The sequence below is a fragment of the Hippoglossus hippoglossus genome, chromosome 8 (assembly GCF_009819705.1).
Source record: "Hippoglossus hippoglossus isolate fHipHip1 chromosome 8, fHipHip1.pri, whole genome shotgun sequence".
Classification (NCBI taxonomy): domain Eukaryota; kingdom Metazoa; phylum Chordata; class Actinopteri; order Pleuronectiformes; family Pleuronectidae; genus Hippoglossus; species Hippoglossus hippoglossus.
In genome coordinates this window covers 21,158,239-21,172,447 of record NC_047158.1, presented here as the reverse complement: position 1 = coordinate 21,172,447, position 14,209 = coordinate 21,158,239, and the positions used below count along the sequence as shown (strand labels likewise).

General features: G+C 48.0%; 1 protein-coding gene and 1 long non-coding RNA gene across 2 annotated transcripts; one reads left to right on the top strand and one right to left on the bottom strand.

Annotated features, from left to right (window-relative positions):
• Positions 1-197: 197 nt before the first annotated feature.
• si:ch211-106h11.3 (CCN family member 1) lies at positions 198-7,106 on the bottom strand. Its single transcript, XM_034592249.1, has 5 exons — positions 6,913-7,106; positions 5,229-5,442; positions 4,126-4,566; positions 3,445-3,623; positions 198-2,485 (listed from the first exon to the last, which is right to left on the bottom strand). The coding sequence occupies exons 1-5, from the start codon at positions 6,961-6,963 to the stop codon at positions 2,180-2,182; spliced, it is 1,191 nt and encodes a 396-aa protein (XP_034448140.1). The 5' UTR covers positions 6,964-7,106; the 3' UTR covers positions 198-2,179.
• Positions 7,107-10,875: 3,769 nt separating this feature from the next.
• Positions 10,876-14,105, top strand: LOC117765766. The gene is made up of 3 exons (XR_004614619.1): positions 10,876-10,983; positions 11,734-11,811; positions 13,632-14,105. It is a non-coding gene; the product is annotated as an uncharacterized LOC117765766 (long non-coding RNA).
• Positions 14,106-14,209: the final 104 nt, after the last annotated feature.

Genomic DNA, 14,209 nt, shown 5'->3' with positions numbered 1-14,209 from the left:
GGCAAAACAAATCACACTGAGCTTCCTGTTCACGTTTGTTATATTTAATACCTGTAATCTAGTGAAGATCCCATCGACCTCAACTCAGTATTTGGCTGACTGGCTAAATTCAAACAAGATCATGAACACGACCTCATAAAGTCGACGTGCAGTTATATCGTTGTCATGGCTACAGACTCCACAGGTTTATAACACAGTCCAGAGAGAAAATGTCTTTATTCAAAAATGAAGAACTTGTTGAAATGTGTGTAAAACATTCGGTGGAGAATCAGTGAGGAACATGATGAATTGTGATTTGTCTCCGTGAGTCTGTTCTTTAATATATAATCTTAAAAAGCACGACCTTATTACAGTTGGTATGAGTGTTCACCAGCAGACACACAATCATGCTCTATTAAATTGGCACTTAAAGCTCATGTAGGATCTGAGCCCTGCCTCATTTACTGCTGAACTACACATGAACTACTTGAAGAATTGGCCCTTAAACTGCAGAAAACTACAAATACTGAAACGATGCATCTGTACATATTTCGCTGCTCTATAGTGTCCTTTAACAAGTCTAGACAAACGGTACCAAAACCACAGCATCTACAAAGTAATGACAAACATCTTTTTAATGTAACACGTGTGTAAGAATTGCCGGCAGCAGTCTGAACTACGAAAAGCCTATTCTATCCAAGAGATGGTAGAAAACTCAAATGTCTTCCAGTTGCACAGAAAACTGCAAAAAACACCAACGCCACTTTCTTATGGCACAACGTGAAAAGTCTTAGAAGTCACTTTACAAAAATGAATGCAAGTAAAATCAAAAGATCTCCCGATCCCTCTGCATCACATCCGCTTGAAGTCGGCCGACACGATGAGGTGGTGAGTCGGGCCCGTCGTAAGGTGCGTGAACCTTAACCCAACGACCAGTTCAGGAAGATGGTTGGGTTCTTCAGTCATTACACAAAGTCTCAGACATGAGAGACTGATCCAGAGTCCGTCTCCTTCCTCGTCCTGAGAAACAGGTTCTTATTGGCGTCTGGGAGCTCGGGCCCCGACCTCCGAGGCCTCAAAGCTCCTCTCAGTCTCCGACAGTGACGTCAGCGGCGTTTGTCGGGAATAGACGCCACTTAAAGCACGAAGACGCAAACGTTATTGTGCTTTAGCCGTGTTGCTGGATTACAGGCCAGATCGGGCACCAGAGCGTCTCCACCCGCTCGTCACTAATTACATGTTAACTCAGAACATGCAGTTCTTCTCATTTTATTTTTATAGCAGACCAGAGAGCGGCCGGTTTTCTCTCACTGCCCGTCGGAGGCAGGATTGTAATTTGCACAGAATTAAGCGGTCGACTTGTTGACGCCAGAATCCCCGGCTCGTTCTTCTCGTGCTCGTTAAATGTCTCGGTGTCTTGTGAAGGAAAGGCAGGGGATGAGTTCAGCTGTGTAAACAACCTTTGACATATTCCGCTCTAACGCGTACGGAGCCGTCACCCGTCGGGCTCAACTCTTTGTCTTTTTGCCACCATGTACCACATCTTCTCCTGAAGTCTTCGTCGTCCATCATCAGGTTCGTCTGTTTGTCTGCTGCGACCCCTGATGCCCTCTCGGGGGTCAAGTCCTCGTCTCCCCGTGTCATGGCTGACAGCTCTCAGCTGTTGTGTTCCTCTCAGATCCCAAACATAGCAGCGCCGCCCCCCCCTCGGTGGCAGGCCACTGTGTCATCAACAATAAATACATACATATATTTGGCTCCAAAGCGCCGTCAATCCCTGTTGATCAGTATCGGAGACGTGCTCTCCGTCGATAATTAGGCTTGTGTGTGTTCAGCTCCATCGTCCCCAACAAAAGTCTCAGAGTTCAGAGGACAGTTGGTGCAACATGGCAGCAACATGGCAGCCGGTTGCCTCCATGTTTCCCCAAAGGTTTTGTCAGTGTGACGGATTGTGTTCAGGCCAGAAACTACTTCTTATCTACACTAAAGCAGGGGCCAGTCACTTCTCGTTTCCAGGTTGGAGTCGCACCCCGTTGCTCCCCAGTCCTCCCCAAATCATCTACCAGACGCCTGCACCTTTCTCACATCTACTCAGAGACACTAAGGACATCTATTCTAATCTATGGGGGAGTCAAAGTCTTTTTTGTTGTTGTGAGGGAATGTAGGTTGGGGGTGGGGGTGGTGGGGGGGGCTGGTACCACTAGTCGATGAACTTGTGTGTGTCTCCGTAGAGCCATCGCTGTGGCGGCAGGGCGGCCTCATTGAGATGGTTGCATTCATCGCTGCACTTGCAGGACTGGATGAACATGACGGACCGGCTGAAGCGCTCGCCGTCGGGGCAGGTGAAGGCCACGCTGGCAGTGCGCGTGCGACGGGGCGAGCAGCAGCGGCCGTCCCTGCACACGCCGCAGTAGTTGGGCCTGTACAGACGAGTGGTCCTGCAGCCAGCGTAGGACAGGCGGTGGGGCTCCGGGGCCTTGTGGGTACGAGAGCACTTTCGTCCTTTCTGTAGGGGGACAACGAAGAAAGAGTAAAGTCAGACGTTTCACTCAAGAACACAAACATCAGCCTCCTGGTGGAACTCGTTTCAGATTTATCAGGACGCTGCTTTTCACTGAAAGTTTGCTAGTGCGTGGAATCAGAGCTGCACACACCACAACATGAGATAACCCACTACTCCAACTCTGAGACATGAAAATCAAAGTTAAAAGGCAGTTAAGTGCAGAGGCGGCAATAAACAAACTAAAGGTCATGGCAGCAGATGAGTGCCAGAGAGAGGAGCCATGCCAACAATAGCTGGGGACTGACACTGATGCACATTAACACCCACAGCGGCTCGGCAAACAGCGGGAGAGCGACGGGGAAAACAGGTGCATAACAACCCTTCAGCCTCATGAGTGTCTCTGAAGGTGTTGTGTTCGAAATGTGAAGGAGCAACAGAGTGGGCGCAAGCGAGGGCTCTTCACATCGCACAGCACGGGGCCACCGAGTGCAGCTGACAGCCGCAGTGTCGCAGGGTCAGCGTGGGAGAGCTCCAAACCCCCGCAGACAGACCACGGGAGAGTTGGTCCTCCATCGCTAAAAGGTTCTAGCATTTATGCCGATGTACAACTAACACTTGTCGTGAAAGCTTGGAAAACAACGTGACAGTGACAAACTGGTTCGCAGTGGGGGAAGCAGGAGGCTACATGAGGGGAAACCTGGTCCCAATCAGCTCCGCTCACACAGCAACAGAACCCTGAATAGACGGGATGAACCAGAAAAAGGCTCCAGCCACAGAGAGATTCAGGGGGGGGGGGGGGGGGGGGGGTACACACATGCCATGATATTAATACCAATCTGACCCGTTGAGAGAAATCCTTTCCTGATTCCATTTAGCATGTTGGCTGGACGACATAGTCGAGGGCCATTAGAGGAAACGTTGTAATCTATCCCCATCTTAAAAGCACTGAACACATTCCTCACCTTGACGGGGATGGACATGGAGCTGCAGGGCCGAATGTTGCACAGGCGCGTCTCCTTGATCAGCTTACAGCGGGCATTGTCATTGGTAACGCGAGAGGAAACGCCCATCCCACAGCTCCGGGAACACTGGGACCAGGAAGTCGTCTGAACCACACACTGGTCGCCCATCTGCCTCCACGCTGGGGAGAGGTGAGAAGAGAGGAGACGTGAGACAACAACCACCTGACGACGCAAAAAATCTGAAGGCGCGGGAAAACGAGCGGCGACATCGGCCGAGGTGAAGCAGGATGGAGGGAAAGGGCCGCTGGGCGAGAGAGGGGAGAAGCAGAGAGACGCAAAGCACACAGGCCTCATTCAGTGAACAGGCAACACTGACGCATAGAGAGGGTGATTACAGAGAGGGTGACAGAGGTATGTGCTGTGTGAGGGCAGTGTGAGGGAGAGGGTGTACCTCTGGTGTGCAAGGAGCCAGTGGAAAACAAGCCTCACATAAATGCTGACACACACACACACACACAGACACACACACACAGACACACACGCACTGATGCAGAGGGCAAGGCTCACAGTGAGGCTGTTTGTGCGTCAGAGGGCTAAAATGGTTAAAACATAAACATGATGCTTTACTGCGTGGAGGAAACAGACGGCGCTCTGAGGCGACACGGCGGCACCCTCTCTTACCCGCCAGGTGCTTGTTTCCACGTGGCTTGTCCCACTTGCGCCCCAACTCCACCAGCTCGTTGCCCATGGTGTCCTTCTCCTTCTTGGGTTTGTAGGGGTACAGCTTCCGGTAGGGTTTGGGATACGGCTTGGGGAAGGGGTAGGCCGGGTAGGGGATGAAGGGGTAAGGCGGGTAGACCGGAGGTTGGGGTCGCCTGTGCGCTGGGGGCACGACGGCGGTTCCCTTGTGGCAGTCGATGCTGAGGCAGCACTGGCCTGGCACCTTGACCAGCTGAGGGGCAGGACAGGAGGGGGACGCCAGGGGCACGTGGCTGGGGCAAAGGGGCACACAGCCCACTGCTCCGTCGATGCAGGTGCACTGGTGTTTGCAGCCGGCGCGGAAATTCTCGCCGTTTTGATAAATCCGCCCGTTGTATTCGCAGGAGCGGCCCTCGGCCTTTGCTGGGGAAATCAGGGAGACACACGAGACGGTCAGAATACTTCACAGCACAGAAAGAAAACCCTGAAGCTGATGGAAAAGGTAAGAGATCGAAGAAGAAGCGGCTCATATAGAAATACATCTTCGATATGAATAGAAGGTCGATAAGAGCGACACACTATCTCCAGATTTATGAAGCGAGCTCTATTCTTAGACCAGCGGAATTTTGACTTGTTTACAATGTCCTTCCCCTTTCGCTCCCTCAGTGGAACTCCCCATACAACACCCCGGATACCCCCCTCTATATAGAAACACCCCCAAATAAACACACATATAAAAATACCACTGTGTGTGTATGTTTGTGTGTTTCACGGGGCTGTTTGTGTACACATTGGACTACTTATATAAATCCCGGAGTTGGCCAGGTTTCAGTCGCAGCTCATGAAGGTGCTCTGTTTTCGAAATGTGGCACAGGCTTCAAACCTCAGGCTCCTATCAAAGAGAGACTCCAGCCGCTTGGCTCGGAAGCCAGACCCCCCCACCCCCCCACCCTGAAGTCACACATTCCCTCACTCAACCCCGAGCTAAACCCCCCAAACTCTGGGCCCGGTCTAAACCCAGAAAAACTCATTTGACTCCTCCCTCCTGTGATTCGGCCTTCCCGCCACCTCTGCTGTGTACGCACCCCTGCAGATGCCATGGGTGCGGCCTACATCATTGCCATAGTTGCACTCCAGGCCCTTGTGGTGGTCGCAGGGCCGTCCTTCGTGGCAATCCTGGTTGAGCTGGGCGGCGCACACCTTGCAGCAGCCGCAGCCGTCCGGGACCGAGCTGACCCCTGGGGGACAGGATGGGGGCCCCGCCGGACACTCGCAAACCACCGGGCAGCCTGCGGTCACCTGCAGGAGGGGACACACAGAACAGCCATGTTGAAAAACAACTTTCCTGGCACTGAAATATTCCTGTGAGGGGAAGTCACACTGGAACCGAGCGGGACAATAGTTTGACTCATGTTACACAGATCATAGAAATTCCTCAAAGTGTGTGTGTGGCTTGAACATCAGCTGAATACCAGGCACTGTCCCCGGCCCCACAGGGATATCTGTAACCCTCTGTCGCCTTCCGCTTGGCATTCGCCGGATGAGCAGGGATGAAAGGGACCTTCTCTGACTCAAAATCTCCCCCCCATCTTTTGTTTCTCACCCTCTCTGTCTCTCCACATACACATGCACACACACACACACACACACACACACACACACACACACACACACACACACACACACACCAGGGCCTTTCCACAGCTCCCATCCCAGGGAGCTGATCACCCAGAGGGATCCGGCCGTGCCCCCCTCGCCGGTGCCGCTGACAGTTGGCGGCTGTGGGTGTGTGTGGAGGTTCGATGTGACATCACACAACGCAGTGACAATAACTTTCCATTTTTAGCATCGTATTTGGGGTGTAACCTGGTACTTGAAACATCCCCATGTAAAAGTCCCATAATATTCCTGTGGATATTTATAGACTTCAGTGAGTCCGTCCTGAACTTCCAGTTATTTACTCTTATTTGATTTCTCTGTTTTAACCGATGTAAAGAGGCTTTGAGCAATATAACTAAGATGTATTACTAATATTATTAATAATTTTCAGAAGGAGGTGTCACACTTTTGTTTTACGGCATTTGATGATTATAGATATTCAACGACCAACCTGTTTATAAAATGGTTGAGACCAACTCCACCAACTTGAATAGTAAAATACATGAATCATCCACACGTCTAATAACACATAATAATAATATTCCAATAACTTATAATGGTTTATAATAGTATAACACTCACAGTGGCCATGTCTCTACATTAAGGGCAGAAACCTTAACCCTGATAATACGTATTATCATGTACTTATGACTTAAAATAACAAAAACATTACATAAAAAAATGAAAAAGAATAAAAACACTTAACACGACTACACACATACACACATATATAAAAACATATATATATATATATATATATATTGATGCAGCATTTTTCAACAAACAAAGTAACAAAGTGCTTCACAAGTAAAAACAACATAAACATAACATAAAAAGAAAAATGAATAACTAGCTTTACAGTATGTACCACACACACACACACACACACACACACACACACACACACACACTCACACTCACACACTCACACACTCACTACTTATCATATACTTATTATAGTGAGATTTCATCAGAGCGTTACTTTGACAGATTAGTTCGTGTGAAATGGAACCAGACGACAGGAGCTGAAATCCAGTCACAGTCCAGACACGTGAGTCTTTATTCCTCAGTGTTTACGTGCAGCAGCAGAAACAGCAGAGTCCAACTCACCAGACCCAGTGTGACCAGTTGCAGGACAGCAAATAGCAGCAGTGTCCCCATGCTGGCAGCCCAGTCACATAGGAAAAGACAAAGCGTGAGCAGCTCTTTTAAAATCACAGGAAAAATTTAAAAAAAAAGATAAATCCCGCGGCAGCTCAGAGACAAACGTCCTCTCAGATTAAATCCTGCGGAGCCTCACTCGTCCTCCATCATTCTAAACTCCCATCGATCAAACTCTCCTCCCTTTTATACCAGCCCCGTGCTTTTTAGCCCGGCCCCGCCCACTCCAGGACGCCTCTAACCAATCAGGAGGCAGGCGCGCGGCCTAGGTGTCTCGGAGGGGGCGTGGCCGTGGGCGGGGCGGGGCCTTGGAGCTCCACTGACAGCTGCAGGGCGGCGGGAGGGAAGGGGGCGTGGCCAGGCATGAATGCAGTCATTCATAAAAATTCAGAATTACTACATTCCAAAGAGAACCTGGGTGTTTATTTATTTATGTTCGAGCGAAAATAATATTTTTGATGCTTTAAAGTTCTTTTCACACGCACACGTCTGTCCGGCCGCTGCTTTGTGAAAAGTAAAGTCAATATACTCAGCTGCTGCTCCGCGCTACATTAATACTGCAGCCGGCCAACAGCGACTTTATACAAATACTCCGAGACAAGAGCTGGACAGATGAAGTACAAGTACGAGTCGGCCTTAACGACACCAGTGAGTGATCGCCATGTTGGAAATGATTATGATAATCTCCTCCTTCCATATCCTGCCTGTAACCCCCACATTCCTGTTACTGCTCAGAGGTTCCCACCACACACACACACACACACACACACACACACACACACACACACACACACACACACACACAAACCCCATGTAAACACACAAGAATTTACTTTTTGGGTTCAAGGTTTTCATTGAAGAGTCCAGAGCGGTGGTGAGAACCATCCAATAATCTTCCTGTCATCCCCACAGACATGCACACAGGAAACTGGCCTTCTCAGTATCAGTACACACACAGACACACACAGACACACACACACACACACACTGACACACACAGACACACACACACAGACACACACTGATGTGGACTTGCTTGTTGTCCCCACAACACGAGTATTACCTGGATCACACACACAGGAAACTGGGTTTCTAACTTCTCACTGTTCCCTGACACACGTTCATTCTCCGTGTGAGACGGTTAAATACATATTTCTCAATGTGACACACACGCAGTGAGAAAGAATGTGTGGTGGATAAATTGTTGTTTTCTCAAGTAGTTTAACCAAAACATATGATTAAACCGAGTTACGCCTGCAGTCATTTGTACCAACGAGGAAGATAGCACCCCCCCGCACCCCCCCCTCTTCATCCTCTATAAATCATCTCCTGCACTTAACCAAACGACCTGTATTTAGAGTTGTGTGTTCACTGGCTGCGCAGAAAAACACACACACACACACGCACACACAGAAGGGAGGATAAACTCACATCCTTTACTGAAAGCTGAGGCTCGACTGAACTTCAGATGCAGGTGTTACAGCAGCAGAGACAAATAAATAGTGAAAGTATGAAATAAACACAAACTGCCTGTCTGGTAAATTAAAGCAGCTTTCAGCCGTTGGTTTTCATTGGTTCAACAATATTTTTGCGTTATATAAACTCATTGTGTTATTATTATTTACGCAATTATTAAGTAGAATGGAAGTAATACAAAAATGTTAGAATAGTTTCAAATGAATGAATTTGACCTCTGAACCTTTTTCACTCAAATTAAGTTGGTTCACCTTAATGAAGCTTTTAGAGGAAAAAATCATATTATGTTTGTTGTATTAAAGTAATTGTGTAATTCTAACTATTAAACTATCGTGGGATTTACTCAATAATTGCTAAATATAAATCCACATGCAAATTGTTACTTTGATTCTTTTAAAGTTGAGCCAGTGCATCTTTTTATAGGAATAAAGTAGAATAAGCTGGAAATACTTAAGTCAAGAAATGTTTTTATATATATGAATAACTGTACTTACATGTATAAGCCCCCATTGCAAGTACACTCACATTTACATATCAGCAGCACAGTGAATATGTCTTATAACACACAGACACACACAGACACACACAGAGAGCCACACAGAATTATGTATTTACCAAACCTCCATCCTCTTCCCACACAATCCATCTCTCTCTGTCCGGGACGGAGGTGATGTAACAGGCCCGTGTAAACAGGGGGAAATGAATGTGTTTGTGTGTGTGTGTGAAATGTTTTTGTTGTTTTCATATTTAAGTTCCATTGACTCATCAAAGAATGTGTCCTTTCCACTTTGGTCCCGGTGGCTTCCATCCCAGACATAACAAACAAACATGTGCGTTTTTTTTTTCCAACACACCAGAGAGGAGGCATTCATCCGCTGCTCTGGATCCTGGACACTGACTCTGGGAGCTTCACCCCCGAGCGCTGACCTTTACATTCTGGAGCTGACGGCGAACGTCAACTCGTAACGGTCAAAGTGACACAGGTCTGCTTTAGGAGTTCACTGGAAAACCTCCCCGTCACTACTGTTAAACATCGGGAGGGAGACGGGGGGGAAACAGATCAAACCTTTGAAAACAAGTCTGTAAATCAGACGGACAGACTGGAGCACGTGCACGGAGCCAGAGTCAGAAGAACGTACAGGGAGAACAGGATGGAAGTGTGAGGGCGTCTCTCTCTTTTCGAAAGCTTTGTGTGTCTGTGAGAGGAAGAGTGTGTTCATACATGGGTGCAGTGCACGTGCAGAGGGAGACAGGTGTGGAGTGTTTGTTCAGGAAAAGCCTCTGCCACACCTGCCGACACAACTCCCACCCAGATACACACAAACACACACACACACACACACACACACGAGCTCCGTCAGGAAACAACATCTCTGTGAGATTTCTACTAATCTGTAGATTTCTGTCGAGGAGACAAAGCTTCATCAGGTGTCATAAGAACTCTCAGATCGGAGGGAGCAGGTGTCTTTGTTATGTCAACACTTTGTGACGGGATTAGAACCATTAGGAGGTCACGGGGGGGGGGGAGGGGGGGGGGGGATATGTGTTCCTCTGGCTGAGAGGAGAGAAGTCTGACTTTCCTGAGAGATCCAGAGAGAGTCTCTCATTTGTTTTTAATCTTTCCCCACATCCTGAATTCATACTCAAGATTTCCTTTGTAATAAATATCCACAGCTTTCGCGTGTGCAGATTTATTAATGTTCATACAACAAAACATTCCATTCAGATATGAAGTTTTAACTCTTGGTACATGATTTAATGATTTGTATCAACTCACATATTGAGGTGATTATCGTGACGTGCTGTGGGGAGGAGGTTCTTTCGGTTTTTGGCTTTCATTGAAATACAAATTTTTGTTTTCCGTTAGCGGCTCCAAGGAAATTAATTATAATGACATCGTTAGACTTTCTAGTTGTGTCTCAATTCAGAGGATACACACTTCGGAGGACACGGAACCAGACCCACGAAAGAGGCCGACTAGACCATGGAGTCCAAACCGAAATGAGTTGTTGATCTGTTCCTCTGGATCTGAAGTTCTTTTACCACCACTTTTATTTCTATTATGTTTGATGTTTAATTATCTTTTCGTTCTCTCAAGGATCAAGAAGGAGCTGCACTGATATTTTGCAGAATTATATGTTTTATTCTCGTCTCTGCTTCGGCCTTGACAAGCGATTTCTCTCTGAAAATGGCAGTTTTTCTGTTAAACACAGGCTCTTCTGCACAAAGTGGAAATGTAGATGTTTATAACTCTGTTCTGTGTGTGTGTGTGTGTGTGTGTGTGTGTGTGTGTGTGTGTGCACAGCCTGTTCCAAAACAGAAGAAAGGGGGAAAGAAAAACAAGCAGAGAGAGAGAGAGAGCGAGAGAGAGAGAGAGAGAGAGAGGTTAGGAAAGCGCCATTAAGAAAGGATGAGACCAGGGGGGCGAGGAATTTTAGTCCTTAAGTTATTTTTAAACCATGAACAGGAACTCTACTGTTGACTCCTCAAACACTGAAACATAGATCGGCATAAGAGGAGAGCTGGGTAGAGGAGATGGGGAGGGTACGTGCGCACACACACACACACACACACACACACACACACAGCCATACAGCTGCCAGATGTGTCATCCCACACACGTGTCTAAATCCACACACATGCATCCCTAAAAACACACAGTACTGTCAACATCTGCATCTCGCATCATCAAAGCTTCAAGGGAAAAATGGAAAAAAATGCTCCTTTTATTGCGACAATCCTGTTTTCCCATATGTTTTTATATAAATGTATATATGTGTGTACATATATAGCATTTGGTCGGACTGACTATAATCAAGACATAGTGTACACATGAGGAACAGTGAATTACAGGCCGAGTGGAGGAGTCACAACATTTAAAGATGATGACAGAGCAGCAGAACACACAGAGAATCCAGTTCTACACAAACTGAAATAAAAACAAGGTCATTATGAAGTTATCGCCACTAATATTTTTGTGCTTGTGAAATAATGTTGTGGTTGTACATGAACTTTTGTAACTGTAGATATGTGACACACACCAAGCACCAGGTATCAGTGACCCTGACTCGACTGTGACGATGTTCCCGGCTCGATCCGCTCAGCTGCAGCCTTCAGTTGTGCCACCTCCGCTGTTATTAGCAAATAAAGACATCTGGGTTCACGAAGAGAGGAACAAAACTCTCCCACAAAGACGGAGCGGAGCGGAGGACACACACCCTGCCATTCATGCACGCTTTGTCAGGGCCTGTTATGAAACCTCAGCTTCCTCAATGGCTTTTGTTTTCCCAACAGCTGCCAGGAAAGAAGCGAGGAGCGGGAATACCGCAGGAGGTGAACGGTCAGGTGCAGCGGTCCCAACCATCCTGAGGGGTTAGTCGGGAAACTCTCGGTACAGTGCCTGCGTCACACGGTATCGCTTCCTCTTGACCTTTGACCCCGCCCCCCCCCTCCCCCCTCGGCTCCCTCTGTGACAGGATAGGTCAACGTCAGCACGCACTCCCGATGGGGTCAAGAGAAACTGGGTCACCTGTACCTGTTTGTCAGTGAATATGCATCTTGCTAATGGCGCCCACCAACCAACCAAGGCAAGGTCACGCCCTCCCTTCTGGATCCCCCCCCCCCCCCCCCCCTCCCTCCTTGCGTCTTCGCCCTCCCTTCACCTCCGAGGTGTCACAGAGAGCACCCTTGTTCGAGGCCCTCTCCTCCTTTCCACCGGGACCCCTCAAAAATCCCAGATATCCCTGCAATTTCCGGTGCAATGTTTATTTGGCATAAAGACGGAGGGGAGGAGGGGGGGGGGGGGGGCTGACTGCCTTGAAAAAAGAGCCTCACTCACAAACAGTTTGAGGGTAAACATGAGCAGGGGGGGGGACGCGAGGCGAGCGGTAAGAAGCACTGAGGCCCGTGTGTTCAGGTCCCGACACACAGATCCCACCTCAGCAGGGACACAGAGTGCAGCTCTGTTCAGGCCCCAACGGCCTCCGTCTAATAAACCACCACCCAAACCCTCCCCTCTACCCCCCACTGTCTGTCCTCGGGACAGCGCCCCCACCTGGAGAGACGAGGGCACGACAAGAAAATAACAGGAACGAAGAAGTAAACCCAAAGAGCCTGAAATAAAGATCTCACTCAACACATGGTTATTTCGTGCACCGCTGGAAAAGGGGATTGGACACAACATCACAACAATATTTGTATTTTACCTGATGAGCTACAACCATGTACATTTCTCTCTTTAGCAGGATTACGTAAAACTTCTGAACAGATTAGCATGAAACTTGGTGGAAGGGTCAGGGAATAACATTTTTAATTTTTGACGTGGATCTGGATCAGGGAGCAGATCCAGATTATGTTTTTTGCATTTTAATTATTTAATTATATTTCTTGAAACTGCATTTAATAAAATAAATGTAATTTATAAAACTAACTTATACATTTAATAAGCTAATGAAACAAACACATATAACAGCTCCACAAACAACAGAACAAAACTTTTTAAATATCAACATGTTCTATGTTGATGTTCTTCTCACTGTCAGACTTGGTTTATTTAATGAAAATACAGATGTGTATTTACATATTGAACAATCAAGATACATGAAAATAATGTATTAGAATAAACTTCACAGATTTCCAAACACATCTGTAACGTTATTAAATTGTTTAAATAAATCGTTTGAGAGCACCTGAGAACGTAAAGAAGTCTGAAACACAGTCGGTACCAAACCAGAGCCACGAGACCGGAGGAGGTTCAGCGGTCGCTCTTCATTGGCTGCGTCTCACTTCCTCCTCGATGTGATTGGCCGCAGCGGCGGTACAGGTAGGGAGAGGACGGGGGCTTCTGGGAAGGTGCAGGGTGAGGGTGGGGGGGGAGTTTTCTGGAAGCAGGAGGGGCACATGAAGGAGGGAGTCGGACTGACGGATGGGAGGCAGGAAATGGGGGCGTCGGTCTCTCCTGTGACTCGCTGCTGTGTCAGTCAGTCTGAGGCCTGTCACTCCACTGCACCCGGACAACAGCTGGTGGTTTGAGTCCTTCTCTTTATCATCTGCAAGGTCCAGACTCTGAAGCCAATCACAGAGCCTGGCGTCTTTCTCAGTGAGCGATGCTGCTGCACGTGTCCCTGCACAGTCCACCTTCACCCTGTAGCTCCTCTTCCTCCTCTTCTGATGCTGCTTCTCTTTGATCGCAGGCTCCTGTGATGTCTGAAGTGGAGTCACCGATCTGCCCTGCCGGCCCACGCTTCTGCCACTGACTCCTGCAGATGGACAGATGTGAGAAAACAGCTGTCTGTCCTGCTTCCCAGACCATGTACCTGACCCGAACACAGCTCTCCTCTGTGGATCCACCGCAGACTCAAGTGGATCCAACACCCTGCTGGACTGAAGATCCTCTGACCCCAGTGGGCACAGAGTTGCTGCTGGGGCACGGTTGCTTGTCAGTATGTCTGTAAAAGTGTGAACCTCTGAAGCTTCAGAGTTGTGTGTGTTTGCAGGCAACACGGCCGTGGACCTGCAGAAGAGAGAGCGCAGTCGTCTGTGGGGGGGAAAGCCGAGCCCAGAAGGTCCCATGCTGCGAAACAGAGGAGGAGGGGGGCGAAGGGGGGAAGAGGGTGTTGAAGCTGCAACTTTCCTCTGAAGGTTTTTATCCATATTAATATCTTAAAACGAACAAATATCCCTCAGATGTCCTCAGAGAAAATGTCTCATTCCAATGTTCAAAAGTGCATAAAAAGTGTCCACATGGAGGTAGTTAGTTTTTGGCAAAAAA

Excerpts from the sequence above, each read along its gene's own strand:
- si:ch211-106h11.3 (XM_034592249.1), bottom strand. The coding sequence starts at position 6,963 with ATGGGGACACTGCTGCTATTTGCTGTCCTGCAACTGGTCACACTGGGT. Across the intron at positions 5,443-6,912 it reads AACTGGTCACACTGGGTCTG|GTGACCGCAGGCTGCCCGGT; the intron begins GTGAGTTGGACT and ends CCCCTCCTGCAG. Across the intron at positions 3,624-4,125 it reads TGGAAACAAGCACCTGGCGG|CGTGGAGGCAGATGGGCGAC; the intron begins GTAAGAGAGGGT and ends ACCTCTCCCCAG.